General features: G+C 35.5%; 1 protein-coding gene across 1 annotated transcript in view; it reads right to left on the reverse strand.

The window, feature by feature from the left end:
• The window catches only part of LOC142330298 (pre-mRNA-processing factor 17), a 63,761-nt gene extending 44,001 nt beyond the window's left edge, over positions 1 to 19,760 (reverse strand). The window contains exons 1-3 of the mRNA XM_075375514.1: positions 19,510 to 19,760; positions 7,934 to 8,150; positions 5,769 to 5,998 (exon numbers count right to left, since the gene is read on the reverse strand). Of these exons, the coding sequence (XP_075231629.1) occupies positions 5,769 to 5,998; positions 7,934 to 8,150; positions 19,510 to 19,665 (603 nt within the window). The 5' untranslated portion in view covers positions 19,666 to 19,760. The remainder of the gene's footprint in view (positions 1 to 5,768; positions 5,999 to 7,933; positions 8,151 to 19,509) is intronic.
• Positions 19,761 to 22,062: the final 2,302 nt, after the last annotated feature.

Consider the following 22,062-nt stretch of genomic DNA (forward strand, 5'->3'; position numbering starts at 1 on the left):
ATGTTTTTTCAACAAGAATATCAGTACCGGATTCTTACTAAATAATATAACATATTGCAATGATGTAAATTCTTTATTGGATTTACTTTGTTGAATTTATCCTATGGAATGAGGATTGTTTATAGATTTCCCTAAAGAGTTTGAGTGCATCCTCCTTCACAATGAAAATGAGAAACCATCAACTCCTCTTGCTTATGCAACACAAAGAAAATGATGCATTACCATATGGAATTTTTATTGATGACGATACAGTAAGAAGAGTATTCTTATCACAAATGTGGAGACCAATGTTTTACAAAGTAGTATTGTTTCTTATGTAAATGAGACATCCCAACCCTGTAGGGGAAGACACCCCCCGCCTTGTGATGCTTCCAGTCACCATCCCCCCCCCCATTCATAGCCCTAATGGGCTTTAATGGGAGTCATCTTTTTCCCTCTGACTTTTTACTTATAGTAATAAGCCTGGCCTCGTTGGGATGCCACCAATGTAAATGTCTACCAAGGTGATTTATGAACTCAGCTTTTGCCTTCATTGTAGGCTTCGTCTAGACATCTTGAATGTCCTACATCATTTCAATCTGAACTTGATAAGCGAGTTTGTGGAAGCACGAACCCCGTGCCTAGTTCTATTTTTATTACGCCAATTTCTAGTAAATATCTCAAGATTCGACGCAAATTTAATAACAACATATCACCAAAAAATGTTGTTCACAACAACAAAATTTAGTCCTAATTCCCTTAATGAACTCAACTTTAGTTCATACCACAGACTTAGGTTAATTTACGAACTCCGGTCTGGTCTACAAGGGAGAGGCAGACAGACCTCCTACTCCCACTCAGCTCCATCAAGAGTCCTGCATGATATTTACTTGCTTTCACCCATTGTCAAGATGCCACTACACCTATGTAAATCAGACATCCCAACCCCATAGAGAAACACACCCACCTAGTGACATTCTGGTCACCCCCCCACCACCATGAACGGGGGGTGGATATGTAAATGCCTCGGTAGACATTTGCATCAGTGATTTAATAACTCAGCTTATTGTCTTCGCTGTAGGCCTCGTCCGGACATCTTGAATGTCCTACATCATATCCCTCTGAACTAGCTACCCAAGCTTGTGGAAGCGCGAACCCCGCACCTAGTTCTGCTTATTATAAGTCAATTACGTGAATGTCTCGTAATTCGAGGCAAAATAACAAACATACCACAAAACATATTGATCGCAACAACAAAATTTGGTCCTAGTTCCCTTAGGGAACTCAGCTTAAACTTTAATAAACCCCAGACTTAGGTTAAATTATGGACTCCGGTCTGGTCTACTAGGGAGAGGCGGACAGATCTCCTACTCCCACTTGGCTCCATCACAGAGTCCCGCATGATATTTACCACAATAAACTATTATCAAGATGCCGCTACACCTCATGGCTGCACGGTGATCAATGCCCCTCGGCAGTGCAGCCGCATCCCGCTGACAGTCGTCTGCTCATTCTAATATGACCTTGTTAAAATGCCACTACACCTCATGGCTGCATGGCATCCCATGCCCATCAGCAGTGTAGTCGCCGTTCCGCCAACAGCTTCAACAATCAAAGTCACCTCTTTCTAACTAACCGTGGCTTGCTGCCGAAGCGCCTAACTTTGGTCAATCAGATTGTCCAGACGAACCCTTGCCGCCTGGGTTCCTATTTTACTAAATCCCTTTGGCTGCTCTACATTTGGCGAGGAATCGAAGGAAGCCAGCCTCAATTGTCCAGTCTCTACGAGTCCTCTAGTTGACTCGCAGATCAAAAAAGGAGTTTACTCTATCAAGTTCACTAATAACTCTGGTATACTCAGCTTCGTAACATGGACAGACATATAGGACATGGACGATTGGGGGAAACCCAGCTAATAGCACACAACTCCCTAACATTTGAAAAAAACCATGCGTGTATCGACCAGTAGAAGAATCGTTCCACCTAGCTTGTCGAAAGTCAAAACCTTGGTCTTCAATTTCTCGCAAAACGCCCTGACATTAAAAGGCCTCCCTACTTAGAAATATACCACTGGCTACGCTCCGTAGCCAAAATATCTAGGGATTTTATGCCAGCAATTATAGTGACTGTCTTGTGAAATAGTCCTCTAGCCACCGACAACAGCTAACAATAGAAGATGCTGGGCTCGCAAAAGAATGTTCCAATAACATTAAAATTGTAAACATTGAGCCCACACGGGCACAGCGTCAGGATGCAAAGTCCAAGAAGATTCGTCCCTCCAACACGAACTTCTGGTGGAGACCAGCCCCTAACTGTAAGACACCATGATACCGTGAGACATCATGCTTGCCAGTCTTGAAAACCAACCTACACTGGTCCTTGAACAATGCCTCGTCCAAGTCGGTGTTTTGCTTTCAAATGATAGACAAAACCTCCTCATCAGAGAGTCTTTGCTCAATGTCATAAATTATGACCCGGGGTCTTCTCAACCGTTTGGGGTCAACCTTGACCTCACGCTTCTTCACAGCCTCCGAGACTCCAAATTGACTCAGACCGTCTCCTTGTTATCAGCAACCTCCATCCTGTTGACAAAGAGTACCTCTGGCTTCTTAGCCACCTTGCTGGCTTCCCGCTTGGTTTTCAAAACATCAGCGGTAGCGCCTAGGCTGCGCTGGAGCCTGCACAACTTTGGGAGCCACCTTGACTTCCTTGGGCTTACAAGCCAAGGATTCAAAACCATCTGCTAATGCCGCTACCACCTCTTTTATCGTCTTTCTCATCCCAACGATTATGCCGCCGGGAAGGGAAAGAAACTCTACAAGGTAGTTCAGGTCCTCCTGGACTACCTTGGCCAGCAGGGCAGAACTACCTGGTCTGCCCTTCGCTTTTTGAAATTCCTCCACAGCTTGAAGTGGCTTGGCTCGGGCAGGTGTGTCCATGTCCATCGCTCTCGACTCATCCTCAGAGGAGGTGGACAGTACGGGCTCAGGCTTTTGCTTCCGTCTGGACTTGCGAACCTCCTGGAAACCTTCCATGACCGAAGTTTCCCTAACTAACTAACCCTAAGACTAAACAAGATTCTCGCTGTCTTCCTCCTATCGCACTAAGTTAAGCTAGCCCATGAACATGACAACTGCCAGCAGGGAGACCTTAATATTCTCCTGTCACACTATGCACCTCTTTGCCGCTGCTGGATCGATTAAGTTAATACGTCCAATGTATGGCAGCAAACCATGGATTACTGCCCTCGTTCTTAAAAGAACGCGAATGGGACTAAAGGGCACTACCCTTTACTCGTTACAGGGGCTTACAACCAACAGTCGTTGCCACCTTATCGCCACGCTGAGGTGGGTGCCCAAACAGATTTTCGCCTTGCACTGCTTGCACAAGTAGTAATTGATGAGTCTTTGAATCAAATGATGCTACCGTCGCTAAATAACTCTAAATCAGATTTGCAAAGAACTGTCAAAGATACACACTTGACAAACAGCTCAAAACACAATGGAAAAAGAGACTCAGACACAATGTAACTTTGTCCGCATGAAAGGGCCAAAGTATGTAAATGAGACATCTCGATTCCCCGCCGAGGGGAGAAGATCCCACCATCGTAGCATGTCCGGTCGCTACACCACCCCCTCAGTTCCTTTTGTAAATGAGACAGTAAAGATAAGAGAAATCAGTATATTAAAATAGACTGGCCAAAGACAAAAATATTCATAGCTAGGTAGAAAAGTGTTATTTGTCAGCCCTTATGAATCTCCCACCAACTGCACGTAAAACTTTGACGAAAAATTTTGACAAACCAATAGATCGTAATGGCCAAGGTTTCTTACACTTAAAAGCAAGTTCCTCAGGATCAATGAAGAAAAAATCAAAGGAGAAATGTTTATTGAACCACAGATATGTAAGCTAATGAAGAATTCAGACTTTGAGTTTATTTTTTGGAGGGCAAAAAGCGCTTCTGCCTTATCATCGCCCAGAACAAACAATGCAATATTACAAAATAAAACATACTTAAATAATTATCAAATAGTTGAATACAGATGTACAGCCTTAAGGAACAACTAGATATTCAATGGCATCATCATACTGTTTCCTAGAATATCTTGGATATTAGTTTCTAATTTAAATGTACGATGCAATGACACATACCACATACAGTCCATAAGTATGTGGTGTATCGTTACTTGGCAGTTGTAGCAAACATAAATGGGTGAATCAGTCTGGGTATTACTTCAAAATATTGTTAAATCATAACTGGGCAAAAAAAAAAAAAGATGGCTGAGAACTATATAGAAAGGTAAGTGAACTTCTGGAAAACTGCAAAAGGCTAGGATGCAATATGTCTCTAAAAATATACAGTTGCATTCACATCTGGACATTTTTCCACCTAATTTTGGGATGTAAATGATAAACATGGTGAACTGCTTTCACCAGGATACTTCAACGATGGAAACACTAGTAGGGAAAATGAAGCCTGAATATACTTGCTAATTATTGCTGAAAGTGAAAAGAGACATTTCGAAGACTGAATAAAGAAGAAAACTAAAAATAAAGCAGATATTAAGTAAAATTAATTATACTGTGGGCAACATAATTCCTTAAAATCAGATTTTCTTTCGTATGTTACTAGAAAACCCTGCCCTCCATTCAGTTTTCATTTGCAGATTGAAATTGGTGCAAAAAATACTATAAGACACACCTAATTAAATGCATGCAACAGAAAAATTTTTTTTCTCTAGACCAGTATTGTGTGTCAAAACATTTTCAACTATACAAAGCAGTTTTCATCAAAAAACCATTTTTACTTCCTTGCACAAAGTAAAGGAAGTACTGTGATTGTGAAAAATCCCAGTTTTCAGATTTCAACGGAAATATCCACTTTGACCATCCTCAAATCCATTTTGACTAGTTTCAGCATGACGTCTATACATTCATACATACATATGTGCGTATGTATCGCGCCTAACTCAAAAACGATTAGCCATAAGATGTTGAAATTTTGGATTTAGGCCTGTTGTAACACCTAGCTGTACACCACCTCTTTTGATTGCAATCAAATAACTGCATCAAAAATGTCCAATATCCCAAAATTCAAATTTTTTTGGATTTTGGATTTTTTGTTAACTGCAGTAATAAGCCCTCATTGAGGGCTTTTCAACGATATATCATAAGTGGTTATTATTTTCATTGGTTCCAGAATTATAGCCAAATAAAATTTTAATTGATGAAATATTTGGATCTGATAAGGGGAAGGCATATCGATTCAAATCCAACTTCATCTCCTTTTTTTAACTTTTTTTTAATTTAAATATATTGATTTATTAATAGGTTAACACTAATTGTAAAAAAAAATTACTATAAATAATAATTCAATAATAACAATAAAAACAAAACATGAAAAGATATCAGAAATTATAAGTGAAATAAAATTTTATGTACTTTTCATTTAAAAAAAAAATGTGGATATATAATTTAATAGGCATACAAGGAAGTCATATGGTGTCCACATCAAATTTTTAAAATTTGAATTTAATTGAAGATATTGTAGATATAATAAAAAATCTTTACATAATAAAAGACTGTAGTGATAACTTTGAGTGGAAATAAAGTGCAGCAACAAAAATGGCAGTAACTGATGAAAGCTAGCATGTATTGGTAGCGTGAAAGCTGAAAGTATTTCAAAATTAAAATTTCCATTACATAAAAACAATAGGTGCAGATCATCTTTATAAATAATTTTGAGAAAAAATATGACAAATGAGTACAAGGAATGTAAAATGTCTTACATCATTTGGTTTAACAACTCTCTGTTCATCTTCATAACATCCCCAAGGACCAAGAAAACCTTCTATATCTTCTGGATTATCATTTTTCTTTCTTTTTCTTTTGTCTAATGGTCGCTTTTTTGTTGATTCAAAGACAGTTTTTCCAGAGCTTTCTTCAGCAGCTAAAGTAGCACCAACAACAGCTGTATGTTCTTTGCTAGAATCATCAACAGTTGGGTCTACAGCATAACCTGAAATACAACAAAATATTAATTATTTTAATTATTCACATTACTTTTAACACCTGCTAAATAATAATCAGCCGTCCATTAATACAACTGGTATAAGCACTAAAAGAAAATGCTGACTGATATGTCCAAAGTAAACAAACAATACACTGAAAATAAAAACCAATGAAATTATCAACAGTTATATGAACAGAATTATGATCTGATATAAACCAAAAACTGGATATTCAATTCTATAAGAAGTCAATTAAAATCAACTTAGATTTGACACAAGAAAGATTTCTAGTATAACAAACTTTAAAGGCCTAAAAACTTTTAAAATAACAAATTATAAAAAAATAATAATACTCACACCTTTAATACAGTTTTAAGAAAAACTTGTCTAACAGTAGTTATTTTTCAGTTTTTAAAAATACTTCAAATAACTTAAATAACAGAAAAAAACTTTTTTTTTCAAACTCAATTCATATCACTCCCACCTGTAGAATGTAAAATAGGGACAAGAAGTGTCTCATTCCTTAATTAGAGTGACTTACTCTGAACTCTTAAACCAATCACTGTTACTCTCTTCATAGACTGCACCTCTGTACTTACACCCAAAATAATTTTTCAAAAGAACTAGTAAATTCTACATTAGTTTAAAACATTATTCACTAGACAGACTACAACTATCAAACTTCAAATTTTGACAAAACTGTTGTTGCATTGTGCTCTCGAATAGATTTATAATATTATCATTTCTAACAAGCATAATTTAGCAGAAATGCCAAATGTTATTTCAGGCAGAATTTTTTTTTTTGGGGGGGGGAGGGGAAATGCTTCTCATTCTGTCTGAAATATAAATATAATCTCTTGCGCTTCTTCAAAAAGTCAAAAATAGATTTCAAGATACATAACTGAGACATTCATCATGGTTTAGGATCCACAAAATATGAGCCATGTAAATAACAAATTTAAAACTAACTTATCTGTATATGTATATTTACAAATGTCCTATCCTTGCTAAAATAAAGTCACTAACTCTGAAATAATAAGAGTATCATCCGCTTCTATTAACCAGTCAACACAAATATTTTTATGTAACTTGGGACAAAACTTCAGTATATGAGAAAGGACCTTATATATCCACTGTCATTTTTAGTAAATTATTAATCTATTTAAAATTTATTTTTTCTGCCAATTTATTGCGATTATTATTTTCTTGTAATTTATAGATTTTCTTTTACAGAACTAATATCAATAACCGAAGTTTTAAATAATACTAATTATTAAAAAAAACTGAATTTCAACATTTATATTTAATACTAATAATACATGTTCAATAGTGCACATTCAAATAATTTCCATTAATTTTTTTTGTTTTTAACTTTAGATAAATTATCTGGTTTACCATTGTAAAGCAAATTAACTGTTTATAGAAGCAAATAATATGTGTTTAAACACATGCGCACACACATGCACTCTCAAACACATGCATATACACATACACACACACACTCATATATATATAGATGTGTGTGTGTGTTTTACATACATGTGTATGTTAACACATAGCATTTACTTAACACAATTCATAGTTTTCATAATTAATTGTGCATTTTGTGATGCTGCTCTAATCAAGATGTTAGCAAGGTCCTGGCTAGATCTGTCCAAGTAAATACTAGAGAAGAGAAGCAACTTTTTTTAATAATGAAGTATTACAAGAGTACTACTTGAAATATTTCTTCAAATATTACTTCAAGTAGATTTCAACTACTTGAAATAGTACTATCTACTAGTATGAAAACAACATTGTTTATTTAATATAAGTTAATTGTTAATAAGGCTAGAGTAATACAAACTAAAGTAAAATTTAACAAAACAAATTTATTTTCTGAAAAAAAAACACAATGCTACGACATAATAAAAAAAGGATAATTAAAGCACATTTAAACTCACCATAACTTGTAAATGTTCTCCTTTGATTTTCAAACTGAAAATCACTAATATGTGCCTTTTCTACAAATCCTGATAGCATATTTTTCCTTGCACGCTGCTGCTGAGTAAGAAATGGGTTTTCTGGTCCAAGCTCAGGAGCAAAGAGTTCATCATATTTTAAATTACGAGAAATTTCTTTAGTATTCACTTCAGTAAAGTGCAATGGTTCCACAGGTCCCTAAAATTATTTCAAAATTAATTTTCAATAATTATTTAATCCGATATTAAGGCATTTATACACAGTTGAGTTTGAAGATAAATATATCAGAAATGGACTACCAAATTTACATAAGTATAATTAAAAACTGTGTCCCTTTAATTTACATTTGTTAAAATAGTAAAAAAATAACCAAATGGTTTATGTGATAAGATGTTTACATAAATCAAAAAAAGTGTATATTTAAATCTCTGATTCCAAAAGTAAGACTTTGATAACTCACAAAATTCACAACCAATGCTTAAAATTTGAAGTATTATTTGTCATCAGTTGGGGTTTAAATGGACCTGGTAGATTTGAAATTACTAACTTTTATTTAATAAAGACATGATATCAACAACATTTACTAACACAATTTGTATTTAGGAACATGTTATGTGTTTTGAATTTGTTCACATTTAATATGAAAGTGTTTTTACCAAATAGAGTGCATGTTATCATGTTGCAGAATCTCAATTTTATTTTTGTTGCTTTATAACTAATTCAGACCATAATATTGAAGCACGTGAATGAAAATATGAAATGGAAATTTTATAACATGTGAAAAATATTATGCCTGATTGAGATTCTACTGTTCCTTCTGAAAGATACAAATTTTGGAAGGGGATCTTACAACTAGCCTTTCTTTTGGGTATAAAAGTACATTAAGTTGAAATTTAAAATAATGGTTAATTGATGCTCACTAGTTCATTTTATTTGCTTCTGGGTATGTTTTGATGTTGGTGAGCAGGTGCGATGTGATTACATAGAATGGAAAGAGGAATGATCATTATGTGGTGTAAAAGAAATCCCAGTTTTCAATCACTCAGTGCTACATCACACAAAGTTGTGTATGTAGCACTTTGACTGGACATATTATTTTTCAGTACTATGAATATATAAGAATAACATATTTAATGAAAATTCTGGAATGTAAGGTTTGAAAATTCAACTTTGTGAAGGATCAGTTCACATATTAAGGCCACTATTGACAGAAGAAAAACAATCTGTAAAAACTGAACATTCAGTATGTAATACAACATTCATCCTAGAATAAACAAAAATGTAAATATTGATAATTTCCAGAAATGTACATTAAGGAAAATTATACATAATTTCCATTAAATCCATCACAGACTACCTGTTTTAAAAAGCATATGGAGAGTTAAAACAGAGTATTCAAAATCAGAAATTAATTTCAATCATGAAACACTCCACAAAACTTTAAACAGCATGGGATTCTAGTGGAAGGAAACTGATGGAAAATGATGACAAATGCTTTACACAAATCCCATAAGTGGACAGAATTCACAAATCCAGACAGGATGGTAGACCCAGTATAATTTCTAATGAGTTCTACATTTAATCAACACTCAGGAAGGGCACTAGGTGAACTGATAAATCTATCAATGGTTAAAAGAAAAAAATTTCTACAGGATCAGAACTACAAAACAGTCCTTGCTGATAGTAGGGAAGAAGTGAAAAATGCCCTTTTGGCTTTTAATTTCCTGAAAACAGGGGACCAATGAAATAAATGCAGAAAACTATGAAAAACTGATAAAAAGCTAGTTAATCAGAAATCTTCTGGAAATTCAGTTTTAGTGGCAAATAATGATCTGTTATAATAAAAAATGTACCATACTACAAATTTGATTACTGAAAATGTTTGCAAAACATTTAACCTTGACGTGGCAAAGAGAAAGGAATACTCCATGCTCAGAAAGTATGTTCAAATCTGAACTTTATGAACTGGTGAAAATTAACAAATCATAGGATGAGAAATATTATTTTGATCAGATAGCAGAACGAGGTCACAAAATATTGAGATTCTCCTTACACCCAAGCTAAACCTGTTGGAATTAATTTGGACAAAAATGAATTATGCAAATGTAATATAGGGCTAACATGTAAATTGATTTACATGTACACTTATTATTGCAAATATTATTCATATTGTATGTATCTCCCTCAATGAATCATGAGACCTTGCCATTGGTGAGGGAGCTTGAGTGCTCAGTGATACAGAGCAGCTGAACCACAGGTGCAACCATATCGGAGAGGTATCTGTTGAGAGTCAGACTAAGAAATGATTCCTGAAAGAGGGCAGCAGCTCTTTCAGTAGTTGTTAAGGGCGTAGGTCAGCACAACTTAAAAGGTCATATCAACATCACTCAATCTGAGTACTGCGCAGCTGAAAGCAATGGAAAACTACAGCTGCTTTTTTTCCAAGAAAATGTAGCTTTCTGCAAGGCCCCATATAAGATGGAGGCGCCTTCCTTGGTAAAATATTCTAGAGGTAAACTAATCCCCTGTTTGGCTGTTCGGGTGGAACTACTAAGGAAGGGGTCACCAGAAAATTAAAAAAAAACATTCTATGAGTCAGAGCATGGAATGTTAGAAGACGAAAAAAGGTTGGTAAGTTAGAAAATTTAAAGAGGGAAATGGATAGGATAAATGTAGATGTAGTAGGAATTGGTGACGTTTGGTGGGTATAGGAAAACGACTTTTGGTCAGGTGATTTTAGAATAATTAACTCAGCTTCAAACAATAGTCAGGCAGGAGTAGGTTTCATAATGAACAAGAAGATAGGGAAGAGAGTAGGGTATTTCAAAATGCATAGCAATAGTCACTGTAATAAGGATAAAGTCGAAACCTAAACTGACAATGATTGTTAACGTATATATACCTACAAGCGCTCATGATGATGAGATAGAATTTGTATACAAAGAAATTGACGAAGCAATTAAACACATAAAAGGAGATGAAAATGTAATAATAGTTGCAGATTGGAATGCAAGCATTGGAAAAGGTAAGGAAGGAAATTAGTGGATGAATGTGGGTTGGGCCAATAAATGAAAGAGGGGACCAACTTATAGACTTTTGCATGAAGTATAATTTAGTAATTGCCAACACCCAAATTAAAAATCATAATAGAAGAATATTCACATGGAAAAAGCCAAGTGATACTGCAAAGTATCAGATACATTATATCATAGTTAAGTAAAGATTTACAAATCAACTCGTCAACTGCAAAACTTACCCTGGAGCAAATATTGATAGCTACCATAATTTAGTGATAATGAAATGTTGATTGGGGTGTAAAACCCTGAAGAAAAGGTGTCAGATGAATCGGTGGAATTTAGAGAAGCTTGATAAAGCGGTGGTAAAGAAAATTTTTGAGGAGGACATCACAAGAGGTCTGAGTAAAAAAGATAAAGTGGAAAATATAGAAGAAGAATGGGCGAATGTTTAAAAGTAAATTCTTAAATCAGCGAACATTAGCGAACTTAGGTGGAACAAGGAGAACTGGTAGATTACCTTGAATTTCAAAATATATATTGAAGCTGATGGATGAACGTATAAAATATAAGAATGCTAGTGATGAAGAAAGGAAAATGAAATATAGACAGTTAAGAAATACTATAAACAGGAAATACAAACTAGCCAAAAAAGAGTGGATTAAAGAAAAGTGTTCAAAAGTGGAAAGAGAAACGAACATTGGTAAAATAGACGAAGCATACAGGAAAGTTATGGGGTACATAAATTAAAACCCAATAATGTATTAAACAAAGATGGGACACCAATTTATAACACGAAAGGCAAAGTCAAAAGGTGGGTGAAATATATTGAAGAGTTATATGGAGGAAATGAATTAGAAAATGGTGTTATAGAGGAAGAAGAGGATTAAAGAAGAGAAACAATACTGATATCTGAATTTAAGAGAGCATTAAAAGATTTGAATGGCAGAAAGGCTCCTGGAATAAACTGAATACTTGTAGAATTACTGCGCAGTGCAGGTGAGGAAGCGATTGATAGATTATACAAACTGGTGTGTAATATTTTTGAAAAGTTCCATCAGACTTCAAAAAGAGTGTTATACTCATACCAAAGAAAGCAGGAGTAGATAAATGTGAATAATACAGAACAATTAGCTTAACCTGCCATGCATCAAAAATCTTAACTAGAATTCTATACAGAAGAATTGAGAGGAGACTGGAAGAATGTTAGGGGAAGACTAATTTGGTTTCAGAAAAAGTTTAGGGACAATGGAAGCAATTTTAGGCCTCAGATTAATAGTAGAAGGAAGATTAAAGAAAAACAAACCAACATACTTGGCATTTATAGACCTAAAAAAGGCATTTGATAATGTAGACTGAAATAAAATGTTCAGCATTTTACAAAAATTAAGGTTCAAGTACAGAGATAGATGAACGATTGCTAACATTTTCAGGAACCAAAACAGCAACAATAATAATTGAAGAATATAAGAAAGAAGCCATAATAAGAAACAGAGTCTGACAAGGATGTTCCTTATCCCTGTTACTTTTTAATCTTTACATAGAACTAGCAGTTAACGATGTTAAAGAAAAATTTAGATCTGGAGTAACAGTACCAGGTGAAAAGATAAAGATGCTACGATTTGCTGATGATATAGTAATTCTAGCTGAGAGTAAAAAGGATTTAGAAGGAACAATAAACGGCATGGATGAAGTCGTATGCAAGAACTTAAAAAAGAAAAATTCTGTTTCAAAAAGCAAGTTTTTTAGATTTGAAGTTCAATCAATAGTTTTGTAAAATTAACAATTTATGCATAAATTTTATTATCAGAACTTGGAATTTAATTCTGAGAAAACTGGAGTAATAAATTTCATGAAAAATGTTTAAAAATCAACTTTTATTATTAAAACATGACAGAAACAAAACTATAGAAAAATGTTATGAACATGCAAAAATTAAAAATAAAGCTTTTAGTACAATAAATTTAGACTTGAAAATTTAAGTTGATAACACAAACTGGTCTGCTTTGAAATTCATTTGAATGTTACTCATCATTGTCATAAAATTTTTGTTATGTGTTAATAATAAATGTTAGGCGGTTTAGTGGTTAACTCATCATTGTAAATCAGCTGATTTCAAAGTCGAGAGTTCTAAGGTTCAAATCCTAGTAAATGCAGTTACTTTTGTATGGATTTGAATATTAGATCATCGATATGAGTATTGTTTGGTGGTTTGGTTTCAACTAACCACACATCTCAGGAATGATCGACCTGAGACTGTACAAGTTACACTTACTGACTCACATTATCACAGTATGAGATACTCACATTCATACATATCATCCTCTGAAGTAATATCTTACGGTGATTCCAGAGGCTAAACAGAAAAAAAAAGAGAGGCGGTTTAGTTGTTTTTGACATAATTTTGATTGTTGATTTTTTTTGTTTTTTTTTTGCTTGATATTGCCACATAAGCTTGAAGGTTGTCGTAAAGTATATCAACAAGCGGCCAGACATCATAGTCATAGCCTACATGCTGAGATTGCACAAGAATAATATCTGTTCAGCCAGCACATCTACAAATTTGTGATCAAAGAGGCAAACAGAGATGTGTGGAGGTCTCTCTGCTGATCTGATTTATCACAACTGGTGGGGGGACGGCTTCAGGATAGTTATGGGACATTTTGGACACTGCCTCCCTATTCTCACAGCTGCCCAGGTCTTGGAGTTGTTAGTACCCTCTTCCCGAGGGCAGTTGATCCCCGAGGATGGAGAAAGTTGCGAACGACCTGCCATTGTTCAAGAAACATGAGCTCTTCGTGGCTGCATGAGGTCTGAAGGCTCATAAAAGTCTAGGAATGAATGAGATCCCATCAGAGGTTGTGAAGATAGTCATGGAGGTAGATCTGATCATGTTACATGATTACATGATTTTGGACACTGCCTCCCTATTCTCACAGCTGCCCAGGTCTTGGAGTTGTTAGTACCCTCTTCCCGAGGGCAGTTGATCCCCGAGGACGGAGAAAGTTGCGAACGACCTGCCATTGTTCAAGAAACATGAGCTCTTCGTGGCTGCATGAGGTCTGAAGGCTCATAAAAGTCTAGGAATGAATGAGATCCCATCAGAGGTTGTGAAGATAGTCATGGAGGTAGATCTGATCATGTTACATGATTACATACCAGATGAGTGGAAGCTCTCTAGATTAGTATTCATCGAGAAACCTAGTTGTTCTGGTGAAACCAGAACCTGGTGCCTGACAAACAGCTTTTTTAAGATGTTCAAAAGGTTACTGGTGGCTAGGCTGCAGCAGGAAGTCAAGGCAAGAGGCGGTCTGAGCGACACACAGTACAGCTTCAGGCAACGTCGTTCTATGATGGACACTGTGAAACATATCATGGATTTGGTAGAACAGGCTGCCAATAGGACTCGGCGTTCCAGGAGTATTCTGGCTGTGTTACTCCTAAACGACCAAAATGCTTTTAATTCCATTAGTTGGACCTGGATAAATTCCATCTTAATAACCACCTTAATATCCATCTTAACAGCCCTGGATAAATGGCACATTTCCTCATACCTTCAGCGAATTTTACAGAGATACCTCCAGCACAGAAAGGTGGTGTACAAACTGGGAGACCAACATCTGTCTTCCGATGTACAGTGCGGGGTTCCACAGGGCTCAGTTGTTGAGCCAGCACTGTGGAATCTCGTGTACTTGGCCTGACTTATCCCGAAAGTATCTCAAGTGTCACATATGCCGACCATTTAGCTCTCGTAGTAGTTGCCAGGAGTGAAAGAGATGTTACCTCAAAAGCGAACCGTTCAATAGTCATTGTTGACGAGCGGTTGAATAAGTAGGGTTTGAGTTTATCTCCCTGCAAAACTAAAGCGGTAGACTTGGCTGGAAGGAGGCAGCTAGTGCCTATGTGTTTCGAAGTAAAGGGGCACTCCATAGTTCCAGACAATAAGTTAAATATTTGGGTTCTGGATCGACCATAGGCGCTCATTTTCTTTATGGTCACCCATATTATTAGGAGTAAGTAGTCAGATGGGAGGATAGAATAACCTGAGAAAGTCCTAATTATTCCAGCTGCTAGGTGAAGAATTGGACCAGAGGGAGAGGCGGGACGGACAGCCTCCTGCGGAGTCATAGTTCGTTCGCGCTTGCGTAGATGGGCTACAGTAAAGATGCACGATGATTCTCGAACCCCTGAGCCCGAAGACAACCCCCGGGGCTGAGAGTACTTCATTGTGGCCCGGCCTCGGTGGGAAGAAGTGGTGAGATAGGGGTTTTAGTCGGTAGGATGCAGATATACATACGCTCTTAACAACATCTAGCGGAACCTGTGCAAGTCCGACACACTGCCCCATTTATGGATCATGCGTAAATGGCATTCCTCCAACTCATCAAAAAAAAAAAAAGCTTGAAGCTTGTGCGGTATGGAAATGGGATTTTGTAGTGTATGAAATATCCCACATTTTTTTACTAGCAATAAATAAAAAATAAAATTTAAAAACCAACATAAAAATTGAAAAACATAGGCGTACATGTCACTATCCGTACGCTAATCTGTAAGTTTGGATGTGTGCGTGAATTTATATATTTTGGTATTTCTTTAATTTTACATTTATAAAATTCATTTATATTTTATTTTAATCCATGCATGAAAAAATGTATTACATTAATAATACAATTCAGTGTAGTCATCAAAAACATCATTAAGGAATTTTGCAATGCTGTGTACTATGCAACATACCTTGGGCACTTTTTCCTAACATACGCGAACAGTTTCCCAAAATTAGGAATCTTTTTTTCAGCTGTCCAAAACACCTTTCAATGATGGCTCTTTCCTTGGAATGGTGCAAGTTGAAATTTTTCTCTGCTGTGTTAGCAGATGCAGGCTTGAATGGTGTTATTAAACACGAAAATATTCCATATCCGGTGTCACCAAGTAGACATGCTCCACCATCAAAACATAACATAATTCCCCTAACAGGGCTTCTGCGCATATTATTGGTACATCACTACCTGGCCATTCTGCACCCATACTCGTAAATCTTTCAAGGGCGTCACAAGTACCCTGGACGTAGATACTAACATATCCCTTTCGATTTATATACTCATCCCCATGTAACTTGGGTTTTGTAAATTTCACGTGGGTGAAGTCCAGAGCACCTAATACATTCGGTAAACGAAAATGTCTTTGCCAGAGAACTTTCGCTACATTTACTTCTGCTGGTGTTGCTGGAAAGTGGATCCATTTAGATTTGTCAATTATTCAATCTTTTACACAAATTATAGTTTTACAAGTCGTAGATCTGTGTACACCAACATGTTTGGAAATTCCTGACCGAAATCCTGGATCGGCGACAAAACGTAAAAATATCTCAATTTGCTTTCTTCACAAGAAAAAGAAAGAGCTCATCCACGTGTGTCTGCCTCATTTAAGAATTCAGCGGCTTAGTAATCCACACTATTAGACACCAATCTTAACAATCAATTATGTGTTTCATGGTAAACAGCGTACTCCTTTTGTTTCCGCACAGGCATAAACTCCACCATGGCTCGAATAAAACTATAGACTAGCTTGAAAGCTAGCATGCCCCTAGCCTGAATTAACAATCCCTTAGAAACAAAGAATAAAAGTTAGAAGTTTCTCTTTATTCACACCAATTTTTATGCTACAGCTAGATGCCCATAAAAACCTACTAATTACTAAGCTTTGTATCTAAGCTTCTTATTTACTCAAAACTTAGCACTTTCATAGAAAAAGGTAAGAGTTAGCAACTGCAGGTTTTATTCACATCATCAATAATGTTGTCTGTATATGTGGATTTTCGATATATACCAAATTCTATTTCTTCTGGCTGTCTTCTTATTTTCAAACTTAAAAAGTTTATTGGATTGTTTTCTTCTCTTTCTTCAGATGTTTACTTTGATTTTTTTTAATTTCATTTAATAGTAAATCTCCTTTGTTTCCATTTTTAACCTTTATTACACTGACACAATAAAATTTTTTTACTGTTTCTCTAAGTGTGATACCATTTCTTGAATTTTCCTTTTTTGTGTACATTGCAGATCTGTAAATACAATTCTAAATTTTTAATTATTTATAGTTCATCTTTTAAAATAAAAAAATCATGGTAATAATATAGGTTTGTATTCTTTTGTAGTTTATAACACTGTCTTAACATTTAATAATATTAAATTTATAAGTTTATTGCAAAAAATGAAACATTAAAAATAAGCAATTTCTTTAAACGCCTGATTTACATAATATGTGTGGCAATTAAACTATTTTCTATCTTTTCCAGAATTATCCAGAAAATTGTGCATATTTCTCAAAGAAATGGAACATGTGCAATTCCCTAATGACTTTTAACTACGACAACAAAAATTCCATGCAAATTCTTTCATGTGCTAGCTAATCATGCAGTTCCAAAACCCACACCATTTACGTCTTTTCCAGCAGAGAAAACATACAATTTTCTCAGATATTGCCATCTGAAACTAGATCAGTTAATTTACATTTAAACCTAATTTCAAAAATGTTGGGTTAATGTTAACAATGATGAAGAAGCAATTATTGTAGAACAGATAATAATTCACACTTTGCTTTAAAATTCAATAAGAGACATCTGATTTTATAAAGCAAGCTAACTAAATTGATATGGGATTCTAACACACTAAGGTTAAGCTTACAGCTGATCACAAGTTGGTTTTTATGTTATCAGTGAGTTATTAGCATAACTCACTTGAGCAAGCATGCACACGACTGCACATACACATAACACACACACACACTATGTTACTTACCAATGACTTCATTCATAGAAAATATTCTCAGTTAATTAATTTTTGGCATTTGTTTCACAAAATGCCAAAAAGCCTTTTAGTATTCATATAGGAAAATGTAAAAGAAAGTATAGTCATTTAATATAACAAACTTGGCCTATGTATCATAATTGATTATATAAATTATATCAACTATGGTTTAGTAATCGTCATACAGACTAGTATTTAAAAACCCATCGGGTTGGTCTAGAGGTGAACGTCTAGAGATATCCATCCGTCTTGAAGTACCCTAGTTGATTTTTTTTTTTTTTTTAAACGTACGCTTAAAATTTCAGCTTTATATAATGTGGTAATATTTTTAATTTTAGTTATTTATATCAAGATCATTGCAGTGTTCACATCAAATAAACAATTAGTTTGTTTGACAATAAAAATGGCGGAAACAAAAGTAAAACAAAAATGAAAGATTCCCACAATAACACTCATGACAACAACATTCCATACAGGGGAATTGATTTTTCGTGGGCGCAAAACAAAGTGACGTTATTGGCGCCCAGATATAATATTACTAACCCACCGGGTTGGTCTAGTGGTGAACGCATCTTCCCAAATCAGCTGATTTGGAAGTCGAGAGTTCCAGTGTTCAAGTCCTAGTAAAGGCAGTTACTTTTATACGGATTTGAATACTAGATCACGGATATCAGTATTCTTTGGTGGTTGGGTTTCAAAATACTACACATCTCAGGAATGGTCGAACTGAGACTGTACAAGACTACACTTCATTTACACTCATACATATCATCCTCATTCATTCTTGTAATACCTGTATGGTAATTCCCAGAGGCTAGACAAGAAAATGAAAGAAAGACTAGTATTTAAAAAAATGATGAAATTAAAAATATCAATTTAAAAATGACATCATTAATAAAAGTGGAAAATAATTTAATTATTCAATATTTTTTTTTTGGTCCAATTCTTTGATCCCTTAATTATTTCAGTAATAATAGTAATTAAACTATTTTATACTACTCATCTGCAGAACAGTAAACTATCACAGTATTTTATTAACTGTATTTAAGATGAGTATATGAAAATTTAAGAGGCTGAGACGGAAACTGGATAATACTATCATTGGATTAATATTGCTATTTCCTTCAGTTGATGCCAATGATCTCTTAAAGAAGGAGTTGGATAGAATCTTTTCAACAGAACAGTCGTTCACAGTCTTCTATGCAATAATTAGACACTGAACTCTTAATGTCACGACTTCTGCATTTTAACAACACTATGCAAGTGTTCGTTCCTACACTACACTGCAGGTATCAGAATGGTATTGGACTAACAATGATTCTAAACTACAACCGCATCCATGACTCCCACTCGTCAAAAAAATATATCAAATAACTTCATCGTTAGTAAATAAATCTCTAATACGAATTGAATGAGTTATGACAAAAACTGGTATTCATGAAAATCTATTTATAACAAGCACAGACATACTTAATTAGTTAAACTCGCACAATCAGACTGTAACACATAAAATGAAAAAATAAAAAAAATAAAACGCAAGATTAGTAAAACTGATATCGAATTTTCTTTTGAACCTGTACTGATACTGAAGTATCTTTGAGCCTGTCTAAACTAACAGGTTCAAAAAACCTATAACGGCTGCATATATTTTGATAAGAGTCACAAAATAATAGATAATATTTAAATAATATATATATATAATATTTTGATAAGAGTTACTTCACAAAATTCTATACTCACAGTTGGCACAACATCTGGAGCCGCGCAAACGGAAAAGTTTTTCTGCAAAACATCAATGTTCTTCCCAGTTTCCAACGGCTTTAAGTGACTTAAGTCATTAGTAGACTCATCAGAATCCTCACCACTATCTCCTCCATATTGTTGCAACTGAAGCATATTGATAATTACTTTTAAAATTTCTGCACCAAAACAATCCTAGAAATGTCATTACAGTTAACCTCAAAACATAACTACAACCTCTTTCATGTAACTGAATTTGCTACCTTACGATACAAACAGTGATGCAACACTAGAAAATAAAATTTATTTTTTAACATCCATCCAAATAATCATTAACTTCGGACAAAAAATTAATTAAATGTATACTTTTAATATAAAAACACCATCAACTTTATTTCATTATTATACAGAATACGGCAGTGAACAAGGTTCAAACATACACAGATTTGTAAAAATCTATTACATCTCACTTTATTGAATATAAAATGAGAATGGGTTATTTTAATAACATCTCAAAGACGGCTACCGATTTGTTTCAGACATTTCAACAGTTTTTCTGCGTAAGTTACCCATCACATTTTGCAACGTAGCAACATAATTTCGAGTTACTTCTTGGATACGTTCATGTTCCTGAAGGTTGCGTGAAAGTGGATTTGGAAGACGTGGGATTTCTAGGACTCCAAAGGACAAAATCACATAATACAGATATGGCGATCTTGCGGACCGCAAAATACAAGTACATATAGTTCACCTGAAGTGATTAGGAAACAATTTTCGTAGAACTGTCACGGAAGAATTTGAATGTGTCTCATCGCATTGTATTGTTGAAATAGCGTATTAAGATTGACAGGATGACATGAATTCCGGTCGAAGGAAGTTTTCTAGTACTGTAAATTACTGTAACTGCACCCTTGTCGTAGACCTCAAAGAAACTTGAAGTGGCACACTAGATTGACGCTATAGAACGGTCTTTCGTGAACTTTTTGTGAACCTACACTTACCAGATGCTTATTGACAAGTCCAAAAGGTGGAAATGAGTTTCATCACTCATCGAAAGATTGTTTAGAAGATCTGATTAACAACTTTCACGTCCAGTAACCGACGACAGAAAGCAATTCGGTTTGTGGGATCATTCATTCAGTGAATGCTTGATCTTTAGCTTAAATGGACAGGACTGTTAATCTTAGTGGAAAATCCAACTTTCACTGCAATCAGAATTGCCTAGTGATACTGGAAGCCTGCATAATGGTAAGGGTGGTAATGTAGCCTGCTGGATAGTGGTCGTGGTAGGGTAGTAGAGAGAGCATCCTCCCAATTTGCAACATTTCTAGCACACACTTTTCAATATTGAACCCGATATCTCAATATTTTAACCCATAGCTTACTGCATGGACAGAAAACAAGGGATGATTACGAGCAATATTAAAATTATACTGAAACACTCCCTCCTCCAACACGAAATTGTAATCGTTTTTTGTAACATTCTTTAACAGCAACCATAGTGCTGCGTACCACTCTATTACCACTGAGTGGTAAAACAAGGGCTAAAGATAGAGATAGTCTCTTATCAATGGTAGGCTGTTCAATATTGCCAAATCATCTGATTTTCTGCTGCACCCATCATTATCGTTTTTTTGAGAATGATTAATGTGTATTGGTTTGCTTGGCATTTCTCCTGTCACCAACCCATTTGGTCACCCTAAAGCATAAGACCGAATGTCTGTGCCATAAATGGCTACTGAGCCTTGAAACAGTTTAGTGACCAGTGTCCTAAATAGCTTCTAGAGTTTACCTAATAGCATGAGCAGACTAAGCGTGGTGCCATACACCACCGGCTTATGTGTCCAACAGCTCACTTCTCATATATTTATTAAAATGGGTAGGCGCACCCTATCTACATACTATAACGATATATGACATCCATAAATTGAAATTTACTTTGTCTAGACAACAATTCTCTGCTACGCCTAGGTCACTGAAAGCCAGCTTGTACCTGTCCACCATATTATAGCACTTGGAGTCTTAATTAGCTGGTGGTCAGCCATACATCTCTAGATTAGCTTCCCACAGCAATTCGGTAGGAGTCTTTCTCTTAAGTAAATTACTGGTTGAACAAAGCAACTGCATCAAGGAACTCCCACACGGTCCGACAACGCAGCTCTCATCACATTGACTTGCTGCTTGTGAGTGGCCAATTTCCCACTTGACCGCTAAGTTTGAGAGTAACCCCCCCACCCCAAGAGCAGGGCAGTCAAACATCAGGTGTTCATTTGACTGACCTCCCCACAGACGCACAGTTCATCAGCTGCCAGATGGAACCGAAACAGATATTGGTTCAAGTTAGCATGGATGGTAAGCACCTTGGCACCTATTGCCCTTAAAAACGAGCTTGAGGGATACCATCCCCCAGATCCTGTATAAACTTATACAAGGATCTTCCTTTAGTTGTGTTGTCCCATTCCATCTGCCACGCTTCCACCTTGAGGCTCTGCAGCCCCCTCCATACATGGGAGATGGGCAAGATATTATGATTAATGTGTATCACCCACATCT

The sequence above is a fragment of the Lycorma delicatula genome, chromosome 1, assembly GCF_047948215.1.
Source record: "Lycorma delicatula isolate Av1 chromosome 1, ASM4794821v1, whole genome shotgun sequence".
Taxonomy (NCBI): Eukaryota; Metazoa; Arthropoda; class Insecta; order Hemiptera; family Fulgoridae; genus Lycorma; species Lycorma delicatula.